This window comes from Mauremys mutica, chromosome 2 (assembly GCF_020497125.1).
Source record: "Mauremys mutica isolate MM-2020 ecotype Southern chromosome 2, ASM2049712v1, whole genome shotgun sequence".
Classification (NCBI taxonomy): domain Eukaryota; kingdom Metazoa; phylum Chordata; order Testudines; family Geoemydidae; genus Mauremys; species Mauremys mutica.
The window spans coordinates 23,736,678-23,760,423 of record NC_059073.1 but is presented as its reverse complement, the minus strand read 5'-3'; the positions used below and the strand labels follow the sequence as shown (position 1 = coordinate 23,760,423).

At 42.6% G+C, this 23,746-nt stretch overlaps 2 protein-coding genes across 4 annotated transcripts in view; one reads left to right on the top strand and one right to left on the bottom strand.

Annotated features, from left to right (window-relative positions):
* The window catches only part of WASHC5 (WASH complex subunit 5), a 36,693-nt gene extending 34,215 nt beyond the window's left edge, over positions 1-2,478 (bottom strand). The window contains exon 1 of the mRNA XM_045004783.1: positions 2,349-2,478. The gene's annotated coding sequence lies outside the window, so the exon portion shown is untranslated. The remainder of the gene's footprint in view (positions 1-2,348) is intronic.
* A 43-nt stretch (positions 2,479-2,521) lies between these two features.
* The window catches only part of NSMCE2 (NSE2 (MMS21) homolog, SMC5-SMC6 complex SUMO ligase), a 169,313-nt gene continuing 148,088 nt past the window's right edge, over positions 2,522-23,746 (top strand). Inside the window, exons 1-2 of one of the 3 annotated variants that reach the window (XM_045004784.1) lie at positions 2,522-2,665; positions 5,792-5,938. In XM_045004784.1, coding sequence (XP_044860719.1) covers positions 5,806-5,938 — 133 coding nt within the window. In that variant the 5' untranslated portion in view covers positions 2,522-2,665; positions 5,792-5,805. Of the gene's footprint in view, positions 2,743-2,835; positions 2,854-5,791; positions 5,939-23,746 lie in introns of those variants that run through there. The other 2 variants (XM_045004785.1, XM_045004786.1) reach the window with 2 other exon arrangements.

Here is a 23,746-nt window from a genome sequence, read left to right as displayed (position 1 = left end):
TTTTCCAATGTGCATTACTTTGCATTTATCAACATTGAATTTCATCTGCCATTTTGTTGCCCAGTCTCCCAGTTTTGTGAGATCCCTTTGTAACTCTTCGCAGTCTTCCTGGAACTTAACTATCTTGAATAGTTTTGTATCATCTGCAAATTTTGCCACCTCACTGTTTACCCATTTTTCCAGATCATTTATGAGTATGTTGATCAGTAATGGTCCCAGTACAGATTATTCATTGCTACACAGACACCTTTTCTATTGTGTTCACATTTCTAGGTCATAGCGATCTCTCTCCAAGACAGGAATCTTAATTTTATCCAGCTAAAAAGACCCCAAAACACAAAATCACCTTAACCAGATGAAGTGTTTATATTTGCCAAATCCCTGTACCAGGGAGAACATTATAAGAAATCAAACAAATATGTTGCTGCATTTTACATATGGGGTATAAATATATCTCCATGGTGGTGTCAGTATATTTCACTGTACTGTATTGCACAGTGTATTTTAATACTAATGTAAACCAGTAACAATCTCTCTCCAATATAGTTGACAGAGATATATCTAATATGTAGTCCTCTTTTACAAAAGGTGTAAACATAATTATCTCTATTTTAAAGATAAGTTAACTGAACCACAGAAAGATTATAATCCTTGCCCAAAATGACAGGACAAGTTAGTGACAGAGGTGGGAAGAGAACCTAAGGCCATGGCTACACTTGCAAATTTGCAGCGCTGCAGCAGGGTGTGAAAACACACCCTCTCCAGCGCTGCAAATTGCAGCGCTGCAAAGCGCCAGTGTGGTCAAAGCCCCAGCGCTGGGAGCCTGTACGTTATTCCCCACAGGGAGGTGGAGTACGGACAGCGCTGGGAGAGCTCTCTCCCAGCGCTGGCGCTTTGACTACACTTAGCGCTTCAAAGCGCTGCCGCGGTAGCGCTTTGAAGTGCAAGTATAGCCATAGCCTAGGTGTCCAGAAACCCAGTCTGAGCTCAATCCTGTAGGCTACAACAGTCACTGGAGAACAAGCTATAGGAGTTCAAACAAAGCCTCTTAAATCACAACTGTCTACTCACTTCCTTTTTCATATAGTTTCAGTCACTACAATCATATGTAAAGTATGAATAAGAAATCAAAATTAATTGTTTGCAGGCTTGAGACAAACAATTTGTTTAATTTTTGCCTCTCAGCTTGGCCAAGGGAAATCAACAGTCAGTTTCACTTTTATTTATGGTCACTTTCCCTAGGAGATATTTAGTGCAGCAATGTTTAAGACAACTGTTTTCATTTTTAAAAACATCTGTGGAAACTTTTGTATTGATTTCAGGTTTCATAAAAGCTTGTTTTAAAAAAGTATGTTGAGCTAAATTTAAGTTAACAGCTTCCCCTTTAAACCCACTCTACCATAGCATACCTAATAAGGGCCCAGTCTTTCTCCTGTTTAAGTACACAGCCCTGGAATGAGTTTTGCCTGGATGCAGAAGTTTGCCCACGCAGTGCTTATTGCAGGATTGGGACCTAAATAAAGGACAGCAAGACTGGGCCTTAAATTATGCCTCACCCTACCCTCCAAAAATGTGACTCATCAGTTTAACATGGTTTCTTGATTTTAAATGAATGTCACATTAAAATATTTCAAAATCAACAAGACAGTTGATAGTCCAAAATAAGTAACTTGCAGAGTGGTTATGTCTTACTCACTAGGACAGAGAAAGGCCCTCATTTTGGATTAATATTAAAGGCTCCTTTTAGCACTCAATGCCTTTTGTACAGTATGTTTCAAGGAGATACTGAAGAACTCACAGGCTTTCATCCCAGCTGTCACCTCCCGACTTGTGCACTGAAACAAACATCTTCCCCCCTCTCCACCCTCACTGCCATTTAGCAATTTCCCTTTGCACCAAACCCGCCTCTCCCAGGCAGGGTTGCCAATTTTGGTTGGACGTATTCCTGGAGGTTATCATCACATGACATAATCTTTAATTCCCAGAGACTCTGGACAATCCTGGAGGGTTGGCAACCCTATGAGTCTCAGGTACTCGAGCTCTATCCTCCCCATCAGAGAAATGCCCCCAGTGCTTCACAAACACAACCTACCCCCCCCCCCGGAAACAACACCCACAAAATGACACTGCCACCCTCCCACCATCACAGTCGGGCCGCCACCCAGGGAGTTCCCTGGACGAGGACACAGCCCCAGCACCCCCTGGCCCCCGAATTAACCCTCAATTATCCACCCTCCAAAATCCCAACACCCCCCCTCCAAAGGGGTGGGGCAGAGCCCCTGCTTCCCCACCCTAAACATGAGCTCCCCAAGAGTGCCCTGGGCCTGCCAAGCCACCCCCACACTTACTGCGCCCGCCGCGCCCCCTCTCTGCCCAGGAAAGAGCCAGGCTGCCCCCGGGCCAGGCCTGCCGGCCCCTCGCAGCCCACTTCAGGAGGCCCGGACGCCGCTCCCTGGAAGCCCTCCGTGCAGTGGCCCGCCCACCCCGCGCCAGCGGCCCTGGGTCATGTGCACAGGCGCCGGCTGATGAGTCGGTTCCTGCTCGGTGCCCGCCTGCGCCGCGGAGAGTCCTCGCCTCCCTTGGCGGCTGCGGTTCCTATAGGGACGGAGGGGAGCGCGGCCTGCTGCCGGCGGAGCCGCCTCAGGGCCTGAGCCCCTGGCACCAGGTAGCGGGGCCGATGCCTTGCGGGCGCCCCGCCCCGGCCGAGCGGGGATTGGCGGGGGGCTGTTGCTGGTGGGGCCGGTGAGGTTCTCGTATGGGGAGGGGGAAGCTGCCCGCAATGGGCGAGAGGCTGGTAGGCCTCCCCTCGAGCACTCCGCTGTGGATGGGGTGTGTGTGATGTTACCCAGTGAGGTTAGTCTCAGTGTGGGTGCTCCCAGACGTGGTGCAGATGTTGCCCCTGAGGCATTTGCAGCTCCCTCTGGCATGGGTCAGGCTAGGGGTGGCGCTGCCGCCACCTCTGTGCCTGCCAGGGAGATGCTGTGGTGTGGCCCCAAGATGCGAAGTGAAGGCCGAGATAGCAGAGCTCTTTGCTTGGCATGTTTCACCTGGAAATCCACCTGGGGTGGGAGGTGATGGGGGGTGGGGGATCAGCACTAGGACAATGGCCCCAACAAAGGGCAGCGTTGAGTGTCTGGAAGGGTAGCCTTGGGAGTATCAGGGATACTTGGCATTTTTCATCGGTAGATCTCAAAGTGGGCTGAAGGTCTTTTTTTTGTAATCTCTGTTTTAAAGATGGGGAAACTGAGTCATGGGGCAGCTGGGTACTGACACATTCTGCAGAATCTAAATGTTCACGTAAAATAAAAACAACAATGAGTCCCGTGGCACCTTAAAGACTACCCACAAAAGCTTACGTTCCAATACATTTTTAGTCTTTAAGGTGCTACAGGACTCACTGTTGCTTTTAACAGATCCAGACTAACACGGCTACCCCTCTGATATGTAAAATAAAGAAGTTTCTAGTCATAAGGTGCTAAAATGGGTTTATGGAAAATAGATCCTCTCAAACTAACTTGATATCTTTTTTTTTGATGGGTTTATGGTTGATAAAGGTAATAGAGCTGATGAAATATACTTAGACTTTTGTAAGGCATTTGACTTGGCACCACACAACATTTTGATTAAAAAACTAGAAGGATATAAAATTAACATAGCAAATATTAAACTGATTAAAATCTGGCCAACTGATAGGTCTCAAAATGTAACTGTAGCTGGGGAATTGTCATCAAGCAGTTATGTCCCTCAGGGACTGGTTCTTGGCTCTGTGCTATGTAACATTTTTATCAGTGACATGGAAGAAAACATAAAATCATCACTGATAAAGTTTATAGTCTATTTTGGTAAATTTCACGGTCATAGGATTTAAAAAATAATAAATTGCATGATTTCAGCTATCTAAATCTGAAATTTCATCATGTTGTAATTGTAGGGGTCCTGACCCAAAAAGGAGTTGTTGGGGGGAGTCACAAGGTGATTGTAGAGGGGTTGCAGTACTGCTACCCGTATTTCTGCACTGCTGCTGCTGGGCAGCTGGAGAGCAGCGGCTGCTGGCTGAGAGTCCAGCTCTGAAGGTAGAGCTGCCACCAGCAGTGCAGAAGTAAGGATGGCCTGGTATGGTATTGCCACCCTTACTGCTGCCTGCAGAGCTGGGCCCTCAGTCAGCAGCCTCACGTTCCAGCCACCCAGCTTTGAAGGCAGCAGCACAGAAGGAAGGATGGCATGGTATGGTATGGTATTGCCACCCCTACTTCTGTGCTGCTGCTGGCGGGGCGCTGCCTTCAGAGGTGGGCACCTGGCCAATAGCTGCCGCTCTCTGGTTGCCCAGTTCTGAAGGCAGCACAGAAATAAGGGTGGCAATACTGTGACCCCCCCCCCTAAAATGACCTTGCAACCCCACTGCAACTCTCTTTTGGGTCAAGACCCCCAATTTGAGAAACACTGGTCTCCCCTGTGAAATCTGTATAGTGTAGGGTAAAAGCACCCAGAAAACCAGATTTCATGAGGGGAGATCTCAGATTTCATGGTCTGTGATGTGTTTTTCATGGCTGTAAATTTGTTAGGGCCCTGCAGATGACACAAAAATTGGGGAACTGGGGAACCATTAGAAAAGGGATAGATAATAAGTAGGGATATGATTTTGTCATGGAGGTCACGGATTCTGTGACTTTAATGGACCTCTGAGACTTCTTTGGCATTGGCAGGGTTGGAGCAGCTCTCAGCCACCTCTGCCCCCCTGGTGGGGCTTGAACTGTCCGGTTTCCTTCCCCTATGGACAGGTCACGGGCTTCCGTGAATTTTTGTTTATTGCCTATGATCTGTCTGTGACTTTGATGAAAAATTTCTGTGACAAAATCTTACCCCATAAGACAAAAATATCATAATGCCTCTATATAAATCCATGGCATACCCACAACTTGAATACTGCATGCAGATCTGGTCACCCCATCTCAAAAAATATATATTAGAATTGGAAAAGGACAATACAAAATGATTAGGGGTATGGAACAGCTTCCATATGAGGAGAGATTAAAAAGACTGGAACTTTTCTGGTTGGAAAACAGACAACTAAAATATAGATGAGCAATGGAGCATAACTGTAGGAGCAAGCAATCCCATTACAGGTGGGAAAAGTCACTTAAGAGCTTGTGTGGCAGCCAATGTACCAACAGAGGGAAGGCAGTGAATCAGTGAGAGAGCTAGGCTGCTGGTGGTAGAGCTGCAGTAACTATGCTAATGCAAATAAAAAAGTTCATTGGGTGGCAAAAACTAGATATTACTCTTGTGTGACTCTATCAGCAGCCCCAATGTGCTACTGGCACTGACTGTTAATATTGTGACCTTTTTGGTAATATAGACACATCACTCTTTTTCATTGTAGGAATTGGATAATTTTACTGGTGAATGCATTCTTGGGACAGAGTCATGTCCTTTGTTTGACGGTCTCTATATAAGTGACAATTGTTTGTTTCTTCTGAGGGCTGCCTGTTTGTCAAAACTCCCCTTATAGTCAGTGGGCATTTTACCTTCAGTGAGAATGTGAAAGCCACAAGCCACTTTCTGCAGTGTAGTGCTGTTCGGCGTTGCACCACAGATGTTTGGTGTACCTGGGGTGAAATCCTGGCTCCAGTGGAGTCATTTACAAAGCTTTCATTGACTTCAGTGGGACCAGGATTTCACCCCTGCTCTTCAACATGTGATTAGAGCTGTTGGGACTCTCAGTTGGATATTTGTACTTCTATTTCTTTTTCAAATGCTTTATCGCTAAAACCCCTTTTCTGTTATTTCCAAGGTAATTATTTCAAGATGCCTGGGGGTTCAGTGATTTCGTTCAACTGTGTGGATTCTTCTCTATCGTCTCTGAAAAACTGCCAGTCATACATCAACACTGGGATGGATATTGCTACTAATGTTGCTCTTGACCTTGTGGAAAATTGCAGTAAGTAATTGTTTTGAGTAAATGATCTTGTTTATTATCACCTTTGAACCTTATAGACAGTCGTAAGCATGCATATGTGGGCCTGGAAGCAATACAAATCCACCTTCTTTACAGAGAGTAGCAGCTTCACCTGTCCAGTGTACTTTAGGGGGTTATCATTTAAATCACATCCCCGTCTTGAAAGATAAATTGAATGGAAATATAAATAGCAAGAAAATAATGCTCTAGTTTCTTGTACCACAGAAGGCCAATTATATATCAGTGTTCACTATTCTGCAGCTTTGCAGAAGATTTAGCAGTGCAGAAAGTGGGGGGAGGGAGACTGATCCAAAACATCCTAAACTGATTAAAAAATGACTCTTAGTTCTAATGTAGCTCCTTTGTTTTTGTTCTAATGTTTTCAAAAGTGACTAGTGATTTTGGGTGGTCAACTTATGGCACATTTAAGATGCCTCATTTTCACAAAATGCTGAGCTCCCACTTCTTGAAGATGCTTCATTCTGGGCATTCAAAAATGGAGGTACCCGAAATCCCTAATTACTTCTGAAAATCTTGGCCTTCATGTTTTCTAATGTCAGATGCATGCAAATCAAGGGGAAAGTAAAATGTGAGATCCCCTATTCCTACCACCACTCAGTCAACTTTTCCTGTGCTGTTACTGACCACAGCCAGGATCTGGTTGTACTCATTACAGGGCTGCCTAAAATGAGTGTTCTGAAATAGTCTTGGAGAAACAATAGCTCCACAAGAGGTCAGAAGGTTGCTTTTCCTTCCACGGTGGCTTTATCTCCAAACAGTCAAAAATTCAAATAATAATAATGAATGAATCTATCTTTTAATAAGAATGGAGACTGAAAATCCAGTGACGACAACAACAAAAAGAATATTCATGGCATATCTAATCTGACATTCAACAACTACTAGACAGGGTAGGCATCAGTTGGGTTTAGTTACAATGAAGAACAACCTTGTATTTCTAGAGAGTTACCTTTCTCCCCTCTGACCCTTTCAACCAGCCACCATGTCAGAGACAATGGACAGGATTCTTAGCTGTGTACCATTCCCATTACCTTGGCAGTGCAAAGGAAGCAGAAAGCTGGCTTAAACAGACAGTTAGGGATTCCCCTTGCATATGGGACTCCGTGGCTGGAGTAAAACTGGTATAACTGGCCCTATATTCCCCTGCTCCTGGTGTCACCCCATCTCGCCCCATCTTAGGGGCATGCTGGGGTATGAGTGAATGTGCCGGAGAGCATGGCATTCCAGCAATCCCAGACACTCAGAATGACCCATAGTAGTCAGTTATTGCCAGCACAAGTTAAAACAGCCCTGGGGCTCCACAATGTGAACTGTGAATGGGAAAATTGGAAATGACTGCCTAGGAAGGAGTACTGCGGAAAGGAATCTGGGGATCATAGTGGACCACAAGCTAAATATGAGTGAACAGTATAACACTGCAAAGAAAGTGAACATCATTCTGGGATGTATTCGCAGGAGTGTTATAAGTAAGAACAAGAAGTAATTCTTCCATTCTACTCCATGCTGATTAGGCCTCAACTGGAGTATTGTGTGTGTCCAGTTCTGGGTGTCACATTTCAGGAAAGATGTGGACAAACTGGAAAAAGTCCAGAGAAGAGCAACAAAAATGATTAAAAGTCTAGAAAACATGACCTATGAGGGAAGATTGAAAAAATTGGATTTGTTTAGTCTGGAAAAGAGAAGACTTGAGAAGGGACATAACAGTTTTCAAGTACATAAAAAGTTGTTACAAGGAGGAGGGAGAAAAATTGTTCTTAACCTCTGAGGATAGGACAAGAAGCAATGGGCTTAAATTGCTGCAAGGGAGGTTTAGTTTGGACATTAGGAAAAGCTTCCTAAAGGTCAGGGTGGTTAAGCACTGGAATAAATTGCCTAGGCTAGGGAGATTTTCACTGGAGATTTTTAAGAGCAGGTTAGACAAATACTTGTCAGGAATGGTCTAGATAATTCCTGCCATGAGTGAAGGGGACTGTACTAGATAGTCCCTTCCAGTTCTGTGATTCTGTGATTATGAATTATATGTAACACTCCAGACTGGGACTCAGGAGTTCTACTCCTGGCTCTGCCACTGGCCTGGTGGGTGATCGTATTAATTCTATCTGCTGCAGCTTCCTCACTTGTGACATGAGGCTATTGACACTGACCTCCTTTGTAAAATGCTTTGAGATTAACAGATGAAAAGTCCTGTATAATAGCTAGGTATTATCATCATTAACCCTGATCTATCACACAAGGCCATTTACATGATGAAAATATGGCATGGTTACTGTTAATTTAGCTTATGATATACCCGTGCAAGTATTTTCTGTGCATTTCATTCCTGACTTGGGGTCATTTTCTGCAGACTTGAATGTAATGGTAAGATGTTCAGTTGCATTAATATTTCACTTAAAGATTGTGGAGTGGTTTGTTGGGCTGAAGATCACTCTGAAAGGTTCAGGGGAAGATGTGGGACATGGTGAAGGGCAGAGTTAAATTTCCAAGTGTATTATTAAGGGAAGCGTGCTTCTCCTCTGTTGGGTCAGAATAGGGCACGTTCCAATGAACAAAGGATCTTGAAAGACAGCTTTTTTCCCCTTTTCGATTGACATCTACATAAATATAAAATGAACAAGTGTGTAGCCGAGCTCCCCTTGGCTACAGTATCAAAAAGTCAAATTGAGGAAGAAAATAAAATTAATTTCCAATGTAACAGTACTACTGGGAAGTGCGATTTCTAGGAGAGTAATTTATGCCCGTAGAGCTCCTACTTTCTGCTCTCAGAACTTGGTGTGACTATGGAAGTCAACTTGTTCAGTAGTGTGTTTCATTCTTGCTGAAATTGCAGCTTGGGTAGGCTTTGAATTTTATTCACCTCAGAGAAGTAACAAATGTAATAAACTGTTCTGGACCTTGTTTGGACAATAAATTGTGCTTTTCTATGTAGCCAGCATTGTTTCATGCATAAAAGGGATGTTTTATTGAAACAGTCTTTTTGTTCGAGCTGAGTTGGTTTAGTAAGTTTTATTTCCTATATTGAAAAAATAGTTTCAGTCCCCTCTGATTCTTCCCCACCAAGCAGAAGTGTGTGTATGCATGTGTGTGTTTGGTTTTATTAGAACATCTTGTTTTAAAGTTGACAGCAGTTTGTTTTTTAGGAATAGCAGGCATGTACCAAAGGCCAAGTACTATCCTGAGATACAGGAGAGTAAGTTGTCAGTTTGTTTCAACAGGGCATTGCATTGTGCGTTGTGTCTGAGTGCAGAATTTGATATATGAAGGGTGTTTTGTGCTGAAAGGTGCTGACAACTTTCAGGAATAAAATGCTTTTAGAGGCCTGACTTTGCAAATACGTACCACCAGGCACACTGTTTATACTATACCCAGTACTGTTTTTCGAACTGGGCACTAAAACAATAACACATACTGACTTCTAATTTCACAGAAATAAGTGCATTATAACTAGTTTAAGACATTAATGCTAGGGACGTACTGGGCATATTTTCTACAGAAGTATGACTATTGTTACTTTGAGTTCATGGTGTGTGATTTTTTTTGTTTGTTTGTTTTTTTAAAGATAAAGCAGTGATTTGCAAAAGAACATGGGAACAAGCATATGTTTCCAACTCCAGAGTGTGTTAGCAATCTTAAAAGTGTAAATTGTCTTTGATGGATCTAAAAATGCTTTTATCCTATGCCAGTCTTGAGCATTTCCTCCTCCCCCAACCAAGTAGTGTCAATTACTGCAGATTAACATTCTGAACTATTTCTTTTTTACATATGTTAGTTGCATTTGCATTGTTCTCCCTCCTTTCCCCACGGAATATCGGAAACCAGACAGCTTTATTCCTTTTTCTATTTTCCTTTTTTTCTTTTCTCATGAATGGAAGTTGTGAAACAGCTGTAATGTCAATGTTTAAGTGGAGTAAAAAAACAAAACAAAACATAACTTGCCAGGGAGAAGGAGTGGGCAAGGTGTAAGCAATATTGTTACAAAATAAAATGGAAAGAAAACAGCCCCTCCCCATGCCTCTGTGATGACCCTCACCTCTGACCTGCCATAGCTTTTTGGAAAAAATCCATACAAAGAATAAAGAGCTTTTCCAGGTTGGATATGGGAGCTATGGTAACCACACTACATGAAGTGGAGTTAGCAGCTATATAAATAGATAGTAGTGACCTTATTTTGAATGAAATGGGAGTGTAACTATTTGTTGGATCAAGAAAGCTGCTGATAGGAATAGGTGCCAGACTAGGGAGTATGAGCTGACAGCATATTCAACAGATTGTACTAATCTTAATAATACTTTGTTTTTGACTGTCTTCAGAGGACCTCAAGCACTTCACAAATATTAGTTAGCCTCACAACTCCCCTGTGAGGTAGATAAGAGATGTAGGAATTACTTATTCCACCACTGAAATGAAGCCACTTTTTGGGTGCATCATGGCTGTTGCTTAACAACACACAATAACTACACAACAATTTAAGGTAGAAAACATAGTAAAGTACCATATCCGACTGGAACAACAGAAGATGTTCTAGATAAATAGAGTGTAGTTACCTGAGTTTGGAATTTCAGCCAGGACAGCAGGGTTAACTTGCTTGCTCTTATAATAAGATGCCCTGTTTCTTTCATGACCATGAGTGGTCAGAGCTTTGGTTTGACGACTCATCTGAAGGATGGCACCAGAGCAATACAGAGCTGTCTAATCCCGTATGGATATTGATTTAAAGGAGAGGTTGCCATCTGCTGAATTGAAATTGTTACTTCCCCACAGCACCTACATTTCCTTTGAGGTATCTCTCATCCAAGTACTGACCAAGCCCACCTCTGCTTAGCTTGTGAGATATAACAGGTTCATGAGACAAGGTAACATGACTGCAGGTCAGCACAAATATCGGGCTAAGATGCCATAGTTTACTTTATTTTCTCTGACGCCCTTTGCAAAATCTGTCTTTAAGATTCTTCAGTACAGTCTTCTTAATAACAAAACACTTTGCGCTGTTCAAAATTAACTGGTGTGGGGCTGTAACTTTACAAGGACACATGTTTGAGGGTTTTAGGCTAGACATTTCGAGTTCTTGTAACCTCTTTGCACATGTAAGTTCCATACCAAAGTTTTATCCATCTTTATCCGTCTTTTACTCTCCGCTAAGTCTTTCACAAGTTGAAGTAGCCTGATTGGTCACAGGATTCCAGTGGGGATGTTTTCCATTGCTATATAGACTTTTTTTATATCTCTTACAATATATAACTTTATTGAAATTTAATCACAGTACACACTGCACTATATATTGGAATGCGCAATCTGGGAAAGAGATAGGGCCAGATTCACTGGCATAAATTGGAGCAGTTCCTTTGAAGCTATGGTGATATACACTTGCTGATAATCTGGCCCCATATTCAGGGAAGGATGATCTTGTGTACAGGAAAAGTGTGATTTAGAAGATCTATTTCTGTATAACTGTTGGAAAGTTCACTTTACTTTTCTATGATTCAGTTACCCTATCTGCAGAATAGAATAATATTTAAACTTCTTCACACGTGTATTGTGAGCAGAGTCTTCCCCAGGAACTGAAATTAGAGGGGGTGTTTGAATTTGAGGGAGGGATAGGGTGACCAGATGTTCCGATTTATAGGGATAGTCCCGATTTTTGGGTCTTTTTCTTATATAGGCTCCTATTACCCCCACCCCCGTCCTGATTTTTCACATTTGCTGTCTGGTCACCCTAGGGGGGGAAGTTGGAAAATTACTAAACTGGCAACACTGCAATGATGTAACTAGTTGACACTGCATGTAGCTGGGGTGGGGCAGATGGGGGAGTTTAGGGAGGTGTACACGGGAAATCCCCGATTGGGAGGAGTAAGACCTCAATCCTGCAAAGACACCAGTTTCACTTGACTGGTTCTGTTGGGCTAAGTGGAACTAGGAACTATGAACAGTTTAAAGTTAAGCATGTGCATAGGACTTTATAGGTTTGAGCCTAATTTTTTAATGTTTGTGAATCACTTTGTGAATCTCAGTGGAAGATACTAAAGAAATACAAAGAATCATTATTTATCATGTTATAGTAAAGAGCTCTGCTTACACCCAGTAGTCAGAAGGAAAAGAATAATAGTATCAAAACAACATATACAATCTTCATGAGCCATTCAGGGATTTTAACATTCAGGATTACAGATTTGGAATCTTTTTTCCATGGTGCATCTGAGCATTGCTTTGCTTTCCTGCTGCACTCTGGGAGCACTTCATCAAGCTGTGTCCATGAGGACTCCCAAGCCTGTTTCCTCGGAGAAGCCCACAGTTTCTGAGTCCATCTGATACATTAGTTGTTTAGACTGTTTTTGGCAATGAGCTTTACATTACATCAGCCATGTAAAATTTCATTAGCCATTCTGCTGCTCAGTCCCACAGTGCATTTAAATCCATCTGAACTGTCTTTTAATCCTACATAAATGGTTACTCAGAGAAACAACTCACTCTTATTAATTATTCAGGGCATTTATTGCCATTTATGAATTTGTGTGGTGCCTAACAAATGGGGCACCACCTGATTAGAGCTACTTTAACATGAGTAAAGAATAATATTAAAGCACCTGATTTTGCAAACCTTCTGCTTATGTAAATAGCACCACTGACTTCAGCGAAGCTGCGTCTGTGATTAAAGACTACTCGCGCGTGTGTGTGTTGGCAGGTTTGGTCTCATAGCACTGGCAATGTCCTTGAAGTTGTTAAACAGAAAAAATAGACGGTCCCTGTCAGCTAGTTCAGACAACATATTTAGACTTATAAAAATAAGTTTCCATCAAATTGAATATTAAACGGACACATCATTTTTGAAATCTTGTGTGAGAGAGTTAAAAGTAGTGTCAAGCTCTACACCCACCCCTGATCCTCCTACTGATTTTTATTGTTCAAAAGTCACATTTTCCTCTCTCTTTTGTTTTTTAATGCTCTTTTTGCTATTCTGTTGCTGTATAAAAGACCCACATAAACACAACGGAAAACTATGCATAGTCAATTCCACTGTTTCCTCTGTACAGTCATAGTGCTGTCATATGGACTCTAGCCTCAGTCCAGCGAAACATTTAAGCATGTGCTAAATTTTAAGCTTCCATTGAAGATAGTGGACTATTCAAGCATTTAAAGTTGAGCACATATTCAGGTGCTTGTCTCGATTGGGGCCTTAGTAGGCAAAGTATCTGGAAGTGAAATTTGCCAGAAACTAATTATAAATAAGCATGAAGCCAACTAGTCTATGGTATTTTCATTGCTTTGGCTCAGTACTATGCAAATGTAAACTACATAAATCTTACACATGCCTATTTCCATTTTAATAATGTAATATGTTTTGACTATGCAGTGGTGGTGTAGCTATGTCAGTCCCAGGATGTTAGAGAGGCAAGGTGGGTAAGGTAATACCTTTTATTGGACCAACTTCTGTTGGTGAAAGAGACAAGCTTTCGAGCTCCATGGAGCAGACCCGAGGAAGAGCTCTGGATAGCTGGAAAGCTTGTCTCTTTCACCAGTAGAATTTTGGTTCAGTAAAAGATATTACGTCACCAACCTTGTCTCTCTAATATGTTTGAGTATCAGATGAAGAAGCTTACTTTTTAAAATAATGGGTCTAGATTCTTCCGTCATTTATGTCAGCATAAATCTAGAGTAATTCTGTTCATGTAAGCTGATTTACTTTGCGTTTCACCAGTGTAATTGAATGCAGAATTTCCTTATTTTTTTTACTTGACATTGTCTTAACACTGGTCCCAATTATATGAACTACTGTTAACCTCTCTGCACTCTGAGAAGATACTGTTCCCTACAACTATTGCTTAACTGCTGTTTCCTGTTTCTTAACCATTTTTCCTTAAGCTCAGCATGTTCATATGTAGGTAGAAAGCACTGCAGCAAATCTACATGAAATATTTGCAGACTAGATCAGGTTCTCTGATATGTTAAAATCAATTTAGGTCACTCCACTGGTGCAGACCTGCCTTAAACCTTGATCAAGCACCTTGATAATAGTGTACTGTAATCAGCCTGACTTGGGTCTGCATATTGTGAGACAGGGGTCTATACCCAGCTGTGCCAGAAGTGACCTTGTGCCAACTCTCTTACCTCACTGAGGGAAATATGCTTGTCTGACTCCCAAGGTGAGAGTAGGAGGCCTTGCTCAATAATATGGGCTGTGAAGGCACACAGAATTACTAGCGGCCATCAGAACAGCTGAGACTAGAAATCTTGGTCTACTCTTGGCTTCCCACCCAGCATTTCATCCCTTAGACCAGGGGTCGGCAACCTTTCAGAAGTGGTGTGCCGAGTCTTCATTTATTCACCCTAATTTAAGGTTTCGTGTGCCAGTAATACATGTTAACGTTTTTAGAAGGTCTCTTTCTATAAATCTATAATATATAACTAATCTATTGTTGTATGTAAAGTAAATAAGGTTTTTAAAATGTTTAAGAAGCTTCATTTAAAATTAAATTAAAATGCAGAGCCCCCCCGGACCGGTGGCCAGGACCCAGGCAGTGTGAATGCCACTGAAAATCAGCTCGCACGTGTGCCATAGGTTGCCTACCCCTGCCTTAGACCAATGGTTCTCAGGCCGCTTGCGGCCCAATCAGCACACAGCTGCAGCCCATGTGACATTCTCAGAGCCATACATGTAGTATAGATTTTGTGTACATGCGGCCCATGTAACACAGAGAGAGCTGCATATGTGGCCCACAATGGTAAATAGGTTGAGAATCACTGTTTTAGACTAAAGGTCAGTGCAGATAAAATGTTTGGAGATTTTTGCAGCAAATCTCTAAACAGCTCCACTGAGCATTTGTAAATGGAGATTTCATCACCTGACCAAATCATGGGGACCGCAAAAGGCATCCGGAAGCTCTAGGACTCTCCTGCCAAATGCCATATTCCTGCCCTAAAATGTGGAAGAAGTAGAAGTCTTCAAAAAAACGGTGGGATAAAATACTAAACAAAAAACTATTATCAAAAATTCTGTTTTCCCCTAAACGTGTTGTTGGAAATGACTCAACCATTAGTGCTGTAAATTTCCAAAAAAATCATCCTGAAGCACAAACCCGTGGCAAATTTCAGCCCAAATTATTAAAGTTTGGCAAAGTTATAAACAACTGAAAACAGGAGCTAACAGTGGGAAGTGATAGGCATGCTTAACTGTAGGCATTGCTGCCAGCTCTGCCTATAATTAAAGTGGCAAGATTAATGTTTTCTTTAACTGTTGCTGCTCCACCATGATCATGTACTGTCCACTATCATGTGAATAAACACCACACACTTTGATTTATAAATAAATAAGGTTATTGTGTGTAGCTTAAATTCAGGAATGTCCTTTTTTTCAGTCCCTCTTGGATTTACAGAAATAATGTTTCTGTCAGCTTCAACAGTCTGACCCCTTGTAGGAGCTGCCAGCCATCTGAGCTGGTGAAATTGACAGCAAGCTTGCATTATCATCTTCTGCAGTTGGCTACTGGTCAGCTGAATCAGGCAATCCTCTCTGTCAATAGCTGGGCTTGTGAAAATATTTATGTTGCTGCTTTCCAGGTCCTAAAGGACTTTCTGGCTCACCACTATGTACAAGCCTGTGGGTGTTCCAGAATGTTAGTGGTATGATTCTTTGGCATACACCCAAGACTTAATTGGCCTGGACAGCTCTGGCTCTCCCTGCTTTTCCCCTCTGCCAGTAATGCCTACCTCCATTGTCGCTCCCCACCCAATTTGTCTTTCTCCCACAGTGTCCTTGTGATTTCCCCCATGTTTCACACTGCATCTTTCCCAAGGACATTTTAAATGTGGTTTTAGATTTAGATGCAAGTCCAATTGGCTTTTTTTTTTTGTAAGAACACGTGGGTTTCCTTCATTGCCATTTTAAGGTGATGTTGGAAGGGGGCTATTTCAAATGTCACTGGCCTTTCTGGGGCTCTGCAGTGTCACTCGTTGTAAATTTTTTTCTGCTCTGTAAGAAGAAGGGCCCAATGCATGTGAAATGGCAGTGGTGACCACCTGTACCTCTGAACGCAGATAATTTTTCTTTTTCTAATTTCTAATTTTCTTTTTCTAATTTGTTTTTTTAATTGGAAATTCAAATAGATTGTTCCTGCAACACCTATAACATAGCATGTAACTTAACACCATATACATTCAAGTAAACTACTGCATGTGCATGAAATGGCCCATGATATGGTTACTCTGGGACTATAACAGAATTTTCTGACTTGTGCTTTTAACACGTGCATTGCAACAGTGCAGAATGTTAGGAAGTACAAATCATCCTGCTGTATTATTCATATTGCTAGTGTGTATCATTTTCTGCTAAGATATAAAAAAGGCCAGGTTGCTGCCCTGAAGGGAGGCTGCAGTATAAAGGCTAGACTGGTACTTGGTTGTCTGCCCTTAGAAAGGGGCTGTACATAGTTGTGCTGACCAAGGAGCACAGCATTGTGACTCTCTCCCTTATGTTCTTGCTCCAGGAGGGATGTAAACTGTGTCAGCCCATTTCCTGGCACATCTTAATTCACCCTGTACACGAGCTTATTTGTGCCTGGCTCTGCCCACTTCTAGCCCTTTTGTGACCCTTGTGCTGAACAGACTTCAGTCCCAAAGGCTTTCAGTCTGGTTCCTTTAATAACTGGTGCATTTAAAAAACAAGCTATGATTTTTTAAACAAAATCAAGAAAAATCAACCCAGGCTGATACTCTATCTGCTGTTCATCTAGTTGGGCCCAGATAGTGCACTGCACGTGGTATTAATGATGATAAACTGTGGGACCCTTGCATTGCACAGGTAGAATGGGTTATGCAGGGGTAGCTCTCCCTGAGACTTACTACCTATAAGTACCATTATAATACTTACTTACCAGTGGTATTATAATGCTGTTTCCTATTTACAGTAAAATCTCAGAGTTACGAACTGACCGGTCAGCCACACACCTCATTTGGAACTGGAAGTACACAATCAGGCAGCAGGAGAGAGAGAGAGAGAGAGAGAGAGACACACACACAGGGTACGTCTACACTACGGGATTATTCCGAATTTGCATAAACCGGTTTTGTAAAACAGAATTTATAAAATCGGGTGGAGCGCGGCCATACTAAGCACATTAAATCGGTGGTGTGCGTCCATGGTCCGTGGCTAGCGTCGATTTCTGGAGCGTTGCACTGTGGGTAGCTATTCCCTAGCTATCCCATAGTTCCCGCAGCCTCCCCCGCCCCTTGGAACTTCCGGGTTGAGATCCCAGTGCCTGATGGGGCAAAAATCATTGTCGCGGGTGGTTCTGGGTAAATGTCGTCAGTCACTCCTTCGTCTGGGAAAGCAACGGCAGACAAGCATTTCGCGCCTTTTTCCCCTGGATTGCCCTGGCAGATGCCATAGCATGGCAATCATGGAGCTTTTTTTGCCGTTTGTGACTCTCACCGTATGTGTACTAGATGCCGCTCACAGAGGCGATTCAGCAGCGCTACACAGAAGCATGCTTTTGCTTTTGCATGACAGCAGAGATGGTTACTAGCCATATTGCACCATCCAAACCCTTCCATAAATTGGAACTGAGGATGATCATGGCTACCAGTCCTTTTGTACCATTTGCTGCTAGTGCCCCTGGTCAATCAGCCAGGGGCGCAAAAGCCAAGAGTGGTTACTAGCCATATTGCACCTTCCATCGTTTTGTACCATTGGCTGCTGTCATAAGTGCCCCTGGCCGATCAGCCAGGGGCGCAAAAGCAAAAATTGGGAATGACTCCCTGAGTCAATCCCTCCTTTTTGGTATCTAAAAATAGAATCAGTGCTGCCTAATATAGGCAAGTGTGCTAGAGAACCACCTGCTCTGTGTCAGAGCCCGCAGAAATTATTATCTGTATGCTATTCACAGGGGGTGCTCCTGTAACAACCCCACCTGTTGATTCCGTTCTTCCCCCAGCCTTTCTTGGCTACCGTAGCATTGTCCCCCCACTTGTGTGATGAATTAATAAAGAATGCAGGAATAAGACACACTGACTTGTTAGTGAGAAATGAGTGGAAGGCAGCCTCCAGCTGCTATGATAGTCCAGACAGGACATTAAGCAGTGTGTAGGAGAGAAGCCCAGCATCCCACTGCTAGTCCAGGGGCAACTGAATCTTTTCTTTACACATGAAGGGTGGGGGCTGATGGAGCTCAGCCCCCTGTTGCTATGATGAGGATGGTTACCAGCCATATTGCACCATCCATCCACCAGAAAAAATTAGGGCCAATAGGCTGATGACGAGGACGGTTACCAGTCCTTTTGTACCATCAGCTGAGGCTGATGATGAGGATGGATTTCCATCATTTTGTACGATCAGCTTATGCTGATGATGAGGATGGATTTCCATCCTTTTGTACCATCAGCCGCCCATGGCGGGGGGGGGAGCAAGGATGTTGGTGTTGAGTGCTGCACTATCGCGTCTATCTGCAGCATTCAGTAAAGATAGGGTGACATGTAAAAGAGTCAGAGGATTGTTTTACCTTTCGCTTCTGGGGGTGGGTGGGGGTGGGTGAGTAGATTGCCAAGCTATGCCCTGACCCGCGGGCACTGTGTTTGACCCTAGAAGCATTTGGAGCTCAGCCAAGAATGCAAATAATTTTAGGAGGCTGCAGGAACTGTGGGATAGCTTCAGTCCTCCAGTCCATGCGCATCCATTTGATTCTTTGGCTTTCCGTTACGCTTGTCACGCTGCAGTGCGCTGAGTCCCTGCTATGGCGTCTGTTTGGAGATTTTTAAAAAAGGATTCTGAATTTCATCTTCTGTAACGGAGCGCTGATAGAACGGATAGAACGGATTTGCCTGCCCTTACAGCGATCACATCCGCATGGTCCATGCGGGAGCTCTTTTTTTTATTTTGATTTCGGACTGCATCGCCACCCGTGCTGATCGGAGCTCCACGCTGGGCAAACAGGAAATATTCAAAAGTTCGCGGGGCTTTTCCTGTTTACCTGACCACTGCATCCGAGTTCAGATTGCGGTCCAGAGCGGTCACTGGTGCACTGTGGGATAGCTCCCGGAGGCCAATACCGTCGATCAGCGTCCACACTAACCCTAATCCGATATGTTAATACCGATACTAGCGTTACTCCTCTCGTTAGGGAGGAGTACAGAAACCGGTTTAAAGAGCCATTAAAATCGATATAAGGTGCCTCCTAGTGTGGACGGTTTTGGCGTTAAATCGGTTTTACGCTCCTAAAACCGATTTAAACGCCTAGTGTAGACCAGGCCTCACACACACACACACACACACACACACACACACACACACACACACACACACACACACAGAGTAAATACCGTACAGTACTGAATTAAATGTAAACTACTAAACAAAATAAAGGGAAAGTTTAAAAAAAAGATTTGACAAGATAAGGAAACTGTTTCTGTGCTTGTTTCATTTAAATTAAGATGGTTAAAAGCAGCATTTGTCTTCTGCATAGTAAAGTTTCAAAGCTGTATTATGTCAATGTTTTTGTTCAGAGTTATGAACAACCTCCATTCCTGAGATGTTCGTAACTGAGGTTATGCTGTATTTAGAAATGGGAAAGAAACTACATTTACTGGGACACAAGGGGGAGCTCTTGTCCAAATTAAAATCCTCAAGAGTCCTTGGGCTTGTCTTCACTACTGGGGTAAGTCAACCTAAGTTATGCTATTCCAGCGTTGCATCGATGGGAGACGCTCTCCGGTCGACTTACCTTACTCTTCTGGGGAAGCTGGAGTACCAGAGTTGACTGGAGAGCGCTCTGCCATCGATATAGCGGGTCTTCACTAGATCCGCTAAATCCACACCCACTGCAATTGCAGCAGCGTGGATCTCCCCGGTAGTGAAGACAAGACCATTGTCTCTGGGGAGTAAATGCCAAGTGAGATTTTTTTTATCCCACTATTCCTGGTGGAGAATACAACTGCAGCGTGTCTCACTCCAGCTTTTAGAGACATGATTTTTTACTAAAATCTGACACATCTCTTTTCATCAACAGTGTTTTCCCCAGTAGCTTACACCCTAATCCTAGCTCAGAGGAGTCAAATCATTGATGCCTGCTGACCAGAAATTAGAAATTGCTTTATGCATTTGGATCAGCTCAGAGGTCCATGTAGTACAGTATCCCCTCTCCAATATTGGCCACTACCAGATGCTTCAGAAGAAGCTGCAGGAGTCCTTGCAGTGGACTAACATGTCCACAGGGGAAGTTTCTTCCTAACCCCAGGCAGTTAGTGGTTAGTTTCTAGGAACTGTTTGCTAACAGACCCTCTGTTGCCAAACCAATGTGTGCCCCTAATCAGTGGCATGCACAAGGTTCGTAGAGCCACCAAATCTAGAATTCCTCTCCTGTTATCAAAGGAAACTCCTATTGTCAGGGTAACCGAGATAAGGTTCTCCCTATTGCTTTTGACAAGTGCCCTCACCCCCCACCAACATGTGCCCTGTTCCCCCGCCCCCCCCCACCTTTAAAATCCTTCCTTTTATATCAGGAAATCTTGTCTCCCTTATTCTCATCATTAGTAACACAAAGACCCATGTTGTTGTCCTAGATCATGTCTTCTGTGTTTGCCTGTTTCATAGATGCTTTTAGGGGCAGGAAGTGTGTATTATGTGTGTTCTGTAAAACACGTCGTTTTATGCTGCTGTGTAAATATTTTATAATTATTACATGGAAAATCATTGCAGGGGCTTACGTAATGCAAGTATGAATTGCCTGCTTTGTTTGGTATCTGAAAAGTTCAATATCTGTTTTTCCTAGGAATGGATAGTGAAGTATTAAAAACACATTAATTTTTTAAAACAGTTTTTTCTTTTCAAACAAAAAGACTAGGCTGATCTTAACGAAATGCTTTTCTAGAGACAAGCCATTGCCATTTGTACTGGACACATAGGTAAAACCAGCATCATATGGAAGTTTTCCAGTTTAATTATTCATTTTGCTGCCTTGCTGTAGTAAAGCTCATGTGCTCCTAAAGTATTGTTTTTACATATATTAAATACAAATGACTCCAACGTTCCCTTCCCCACCGTGGATGTTGATTGCACAGAGTTGACTTGATTACAGTCTATACAAGAGATTTCTGATCGTAGACTTCTCTTCAGTCTAACAGAAAAAGGTATAACAAGATCCAATGACTGGAAGCTGAAGCTAGGCAAATTCAAGATTAGAAATTAGGTCCAACTTTTTAACAGTGAAGATAATTAACCATTGGAACAATTTACCGGGGGTTATAGTGGATAATTTATCACTTGAAGTCTTTTGTCTTTGTAAAAATATACTATCACTAACTCAGAATTTATGAGCTTGTTGAATCTATGCTGTTGAATTTTCTAGTGGTAAGTTTTACTCCAAGTGCAAGAAGAATCAAGTGAAAGTAGAATAAGGTATAGTGAAGGGAAAATAGAGATAACTAGCGAGACAAAAAAATAAGTAAGAAAACTATCGTTTGTTTTTTGTTAGGTGGTTTTTTCCTCTGTAAATTGAAAATAACTAAATACTGAGAGAAAAACAAAATCCAGTAGATGGCAGCAAAGACTTTTTGTTGCAGTTATCCCATTATTATTCACCTGTTACAGTAATCTATGGAATGAAAATTCACTATTAGAATGGATTTAGAAATTTCACTGATCTATCACCAGACCCTTGGAATTTTAGTAGTATTAAAATGTAAATAGGGATTAAGATTCATGGCTGAGTCAGAGAGAATTAATTCTATGGGTCACAAATTCATAGATTTGTTTAAGACCAGAAAGGAACAATGTCAACTAGTTTGCCCTCCTGCATAACATAAGCCATAGAATGTCACCCAGTTATATCTGCATAAAACCCAATAACTTGTGGTTGAACTAGAGAGCAACTTTTAGAAAGAAATCCAGCCTTGATTTAAAGCTAATTTGAGGAAGACCAATTTCTCTCTCATTCATCCTAGAACTGTTTTCCACTCACACTTTGTTCCTAAAGAAAGTTTCATGATACAAACATCATAATGGCCTTTTGACTCAGTATGTACTGAAAAGAACTTTCATAATCGTTCAAATGAGCCATGTGATTTTTCTGTTTCATGGTTAACCTTGAGGCTCATGAAATACTTGGTTGATTTCAAATATGTGTTTTCTCTTCCTGTCACCTTCCTCAGCATGAAATACAGATAACTCCCTTCTCAAGAGCTATTGAGAGTTAGAGAGGTTTGTAGCTGGCTTATGGGTTACCTAGTGTAGATTCATTCCCTTGTGTTCTAGACCTCGTAGATTCCTAGAAAACAAATTTTAAATGGGGCTTAAGTGCTACATAGGCCTTTTTGCAGACTCTCTGCACAGGGGTAAAATTTACCCAGATAAAACTAGGAACTGGAGATGTTTGACTGTTGAAAGTTATGGGCTTGAAATTATTGGGTGAAGTTATTTTGCCTGTGTTGTGCATGAGATCAGACTAGATAATGGTAATGGTCCCCTCTGATCTTAAAATCTATGGAAGATCTTCATGGATCTTGTGTGGGCCCTTTAGAACAGGGGTAAATTTCAATCTCTTTGAACAAAAACAAGTGAAATATTTTCTTTGCACAATTCATTATATAATTCTACCCCGATATAACGCTGTCCTTGTGAGCCAAAAAATCTTACCACATTATAGGTGAAACGGCATTATATTGAACTTGCTTTGATCCGCTGGTGTGCGCAGCGCCCCCCTCCCCCCCCCCACCCCCTGGAGCACTGCTTTACCACGTTATAGCCGAATTTGTGTTTTATTGGGTCGTGTTATATCGGGGTAGAGGTGTATATTAAAAAATTGCACTACAGGTCAGAGAGTGTTAATCTATTTCATTTCCATAGAAATGTGGCTGTAAGAAGGTACAACCAACTCCTGTTACATGAAAAGCATCTGGGCTTTAGAACAGGGCTGGGCAAACTTTTTAGCCCAAGGGCCACATCTGGGTATGGAAATGGTATGATGGGCCATCTCCTCCCCTCCCCCCCCCCCGCCTGCCGCCAGGGACCACAAAGCCATGCCAGCAGCTGGCCACTTCTGGGAATGGCATGAGGCCACGGCATGCAGGCAGCCTGCTTGAGCCCTGCTGCGCTGGGGCCCCCCTTAGCCTGGGGCCCTGGGCTGCAGCCCCTAAAGCCCCTATGTTAATCTAGCCCTAGTGAAGATGACTAATGAGGGGAAAAAATGACTTGGAGTTGTTTAACAAGATTAAGAAACTAGAGTGACTGTGCTATTTTTCTTAAAGCTTTCCGTTATGGAAAGAATTGACTGGTTTAAAAGTAAGCACAGCTGTAGTTTTGTCATTGTTGGGTAAAAGCAGAGAAGACTCCCATACATAAACATTAGCACTCTGGGGCTTTTTAAAATTTACCATCCTGCTCCTTATAAATACTTACAGAAAGGGAGCACTGTACACTGGTATTCATAGACACAAAATGACCATGACTACGTACGTGTGTGTGTGTGTGTGTGTGTGAGAGAGAAGTCAAATGATGTGTTCATAACTGTTCTGTCCCCTGGCCCTCCGCAGTTTATACATTCACCACTGAATTGTCAAACCAGTGCATATTTAGGTCTGTCACTCCTTGCCTTTTTTCCTTTTTCTTCCCTCATTGATAAATTTTGTTGCTAAATTGAGGCTTTGTGCTAGGTTTCAGTTCACACCAAAAAGGGTGTATCTGAACTATACTCTGCTGAAAAAGTATACACTGACCCAACTGCAACTTGAAGAGCTGTGTTCATTTTATCAGTTAGGATTACACATTGGAGTGAAATTCACCCCATGCAGAGG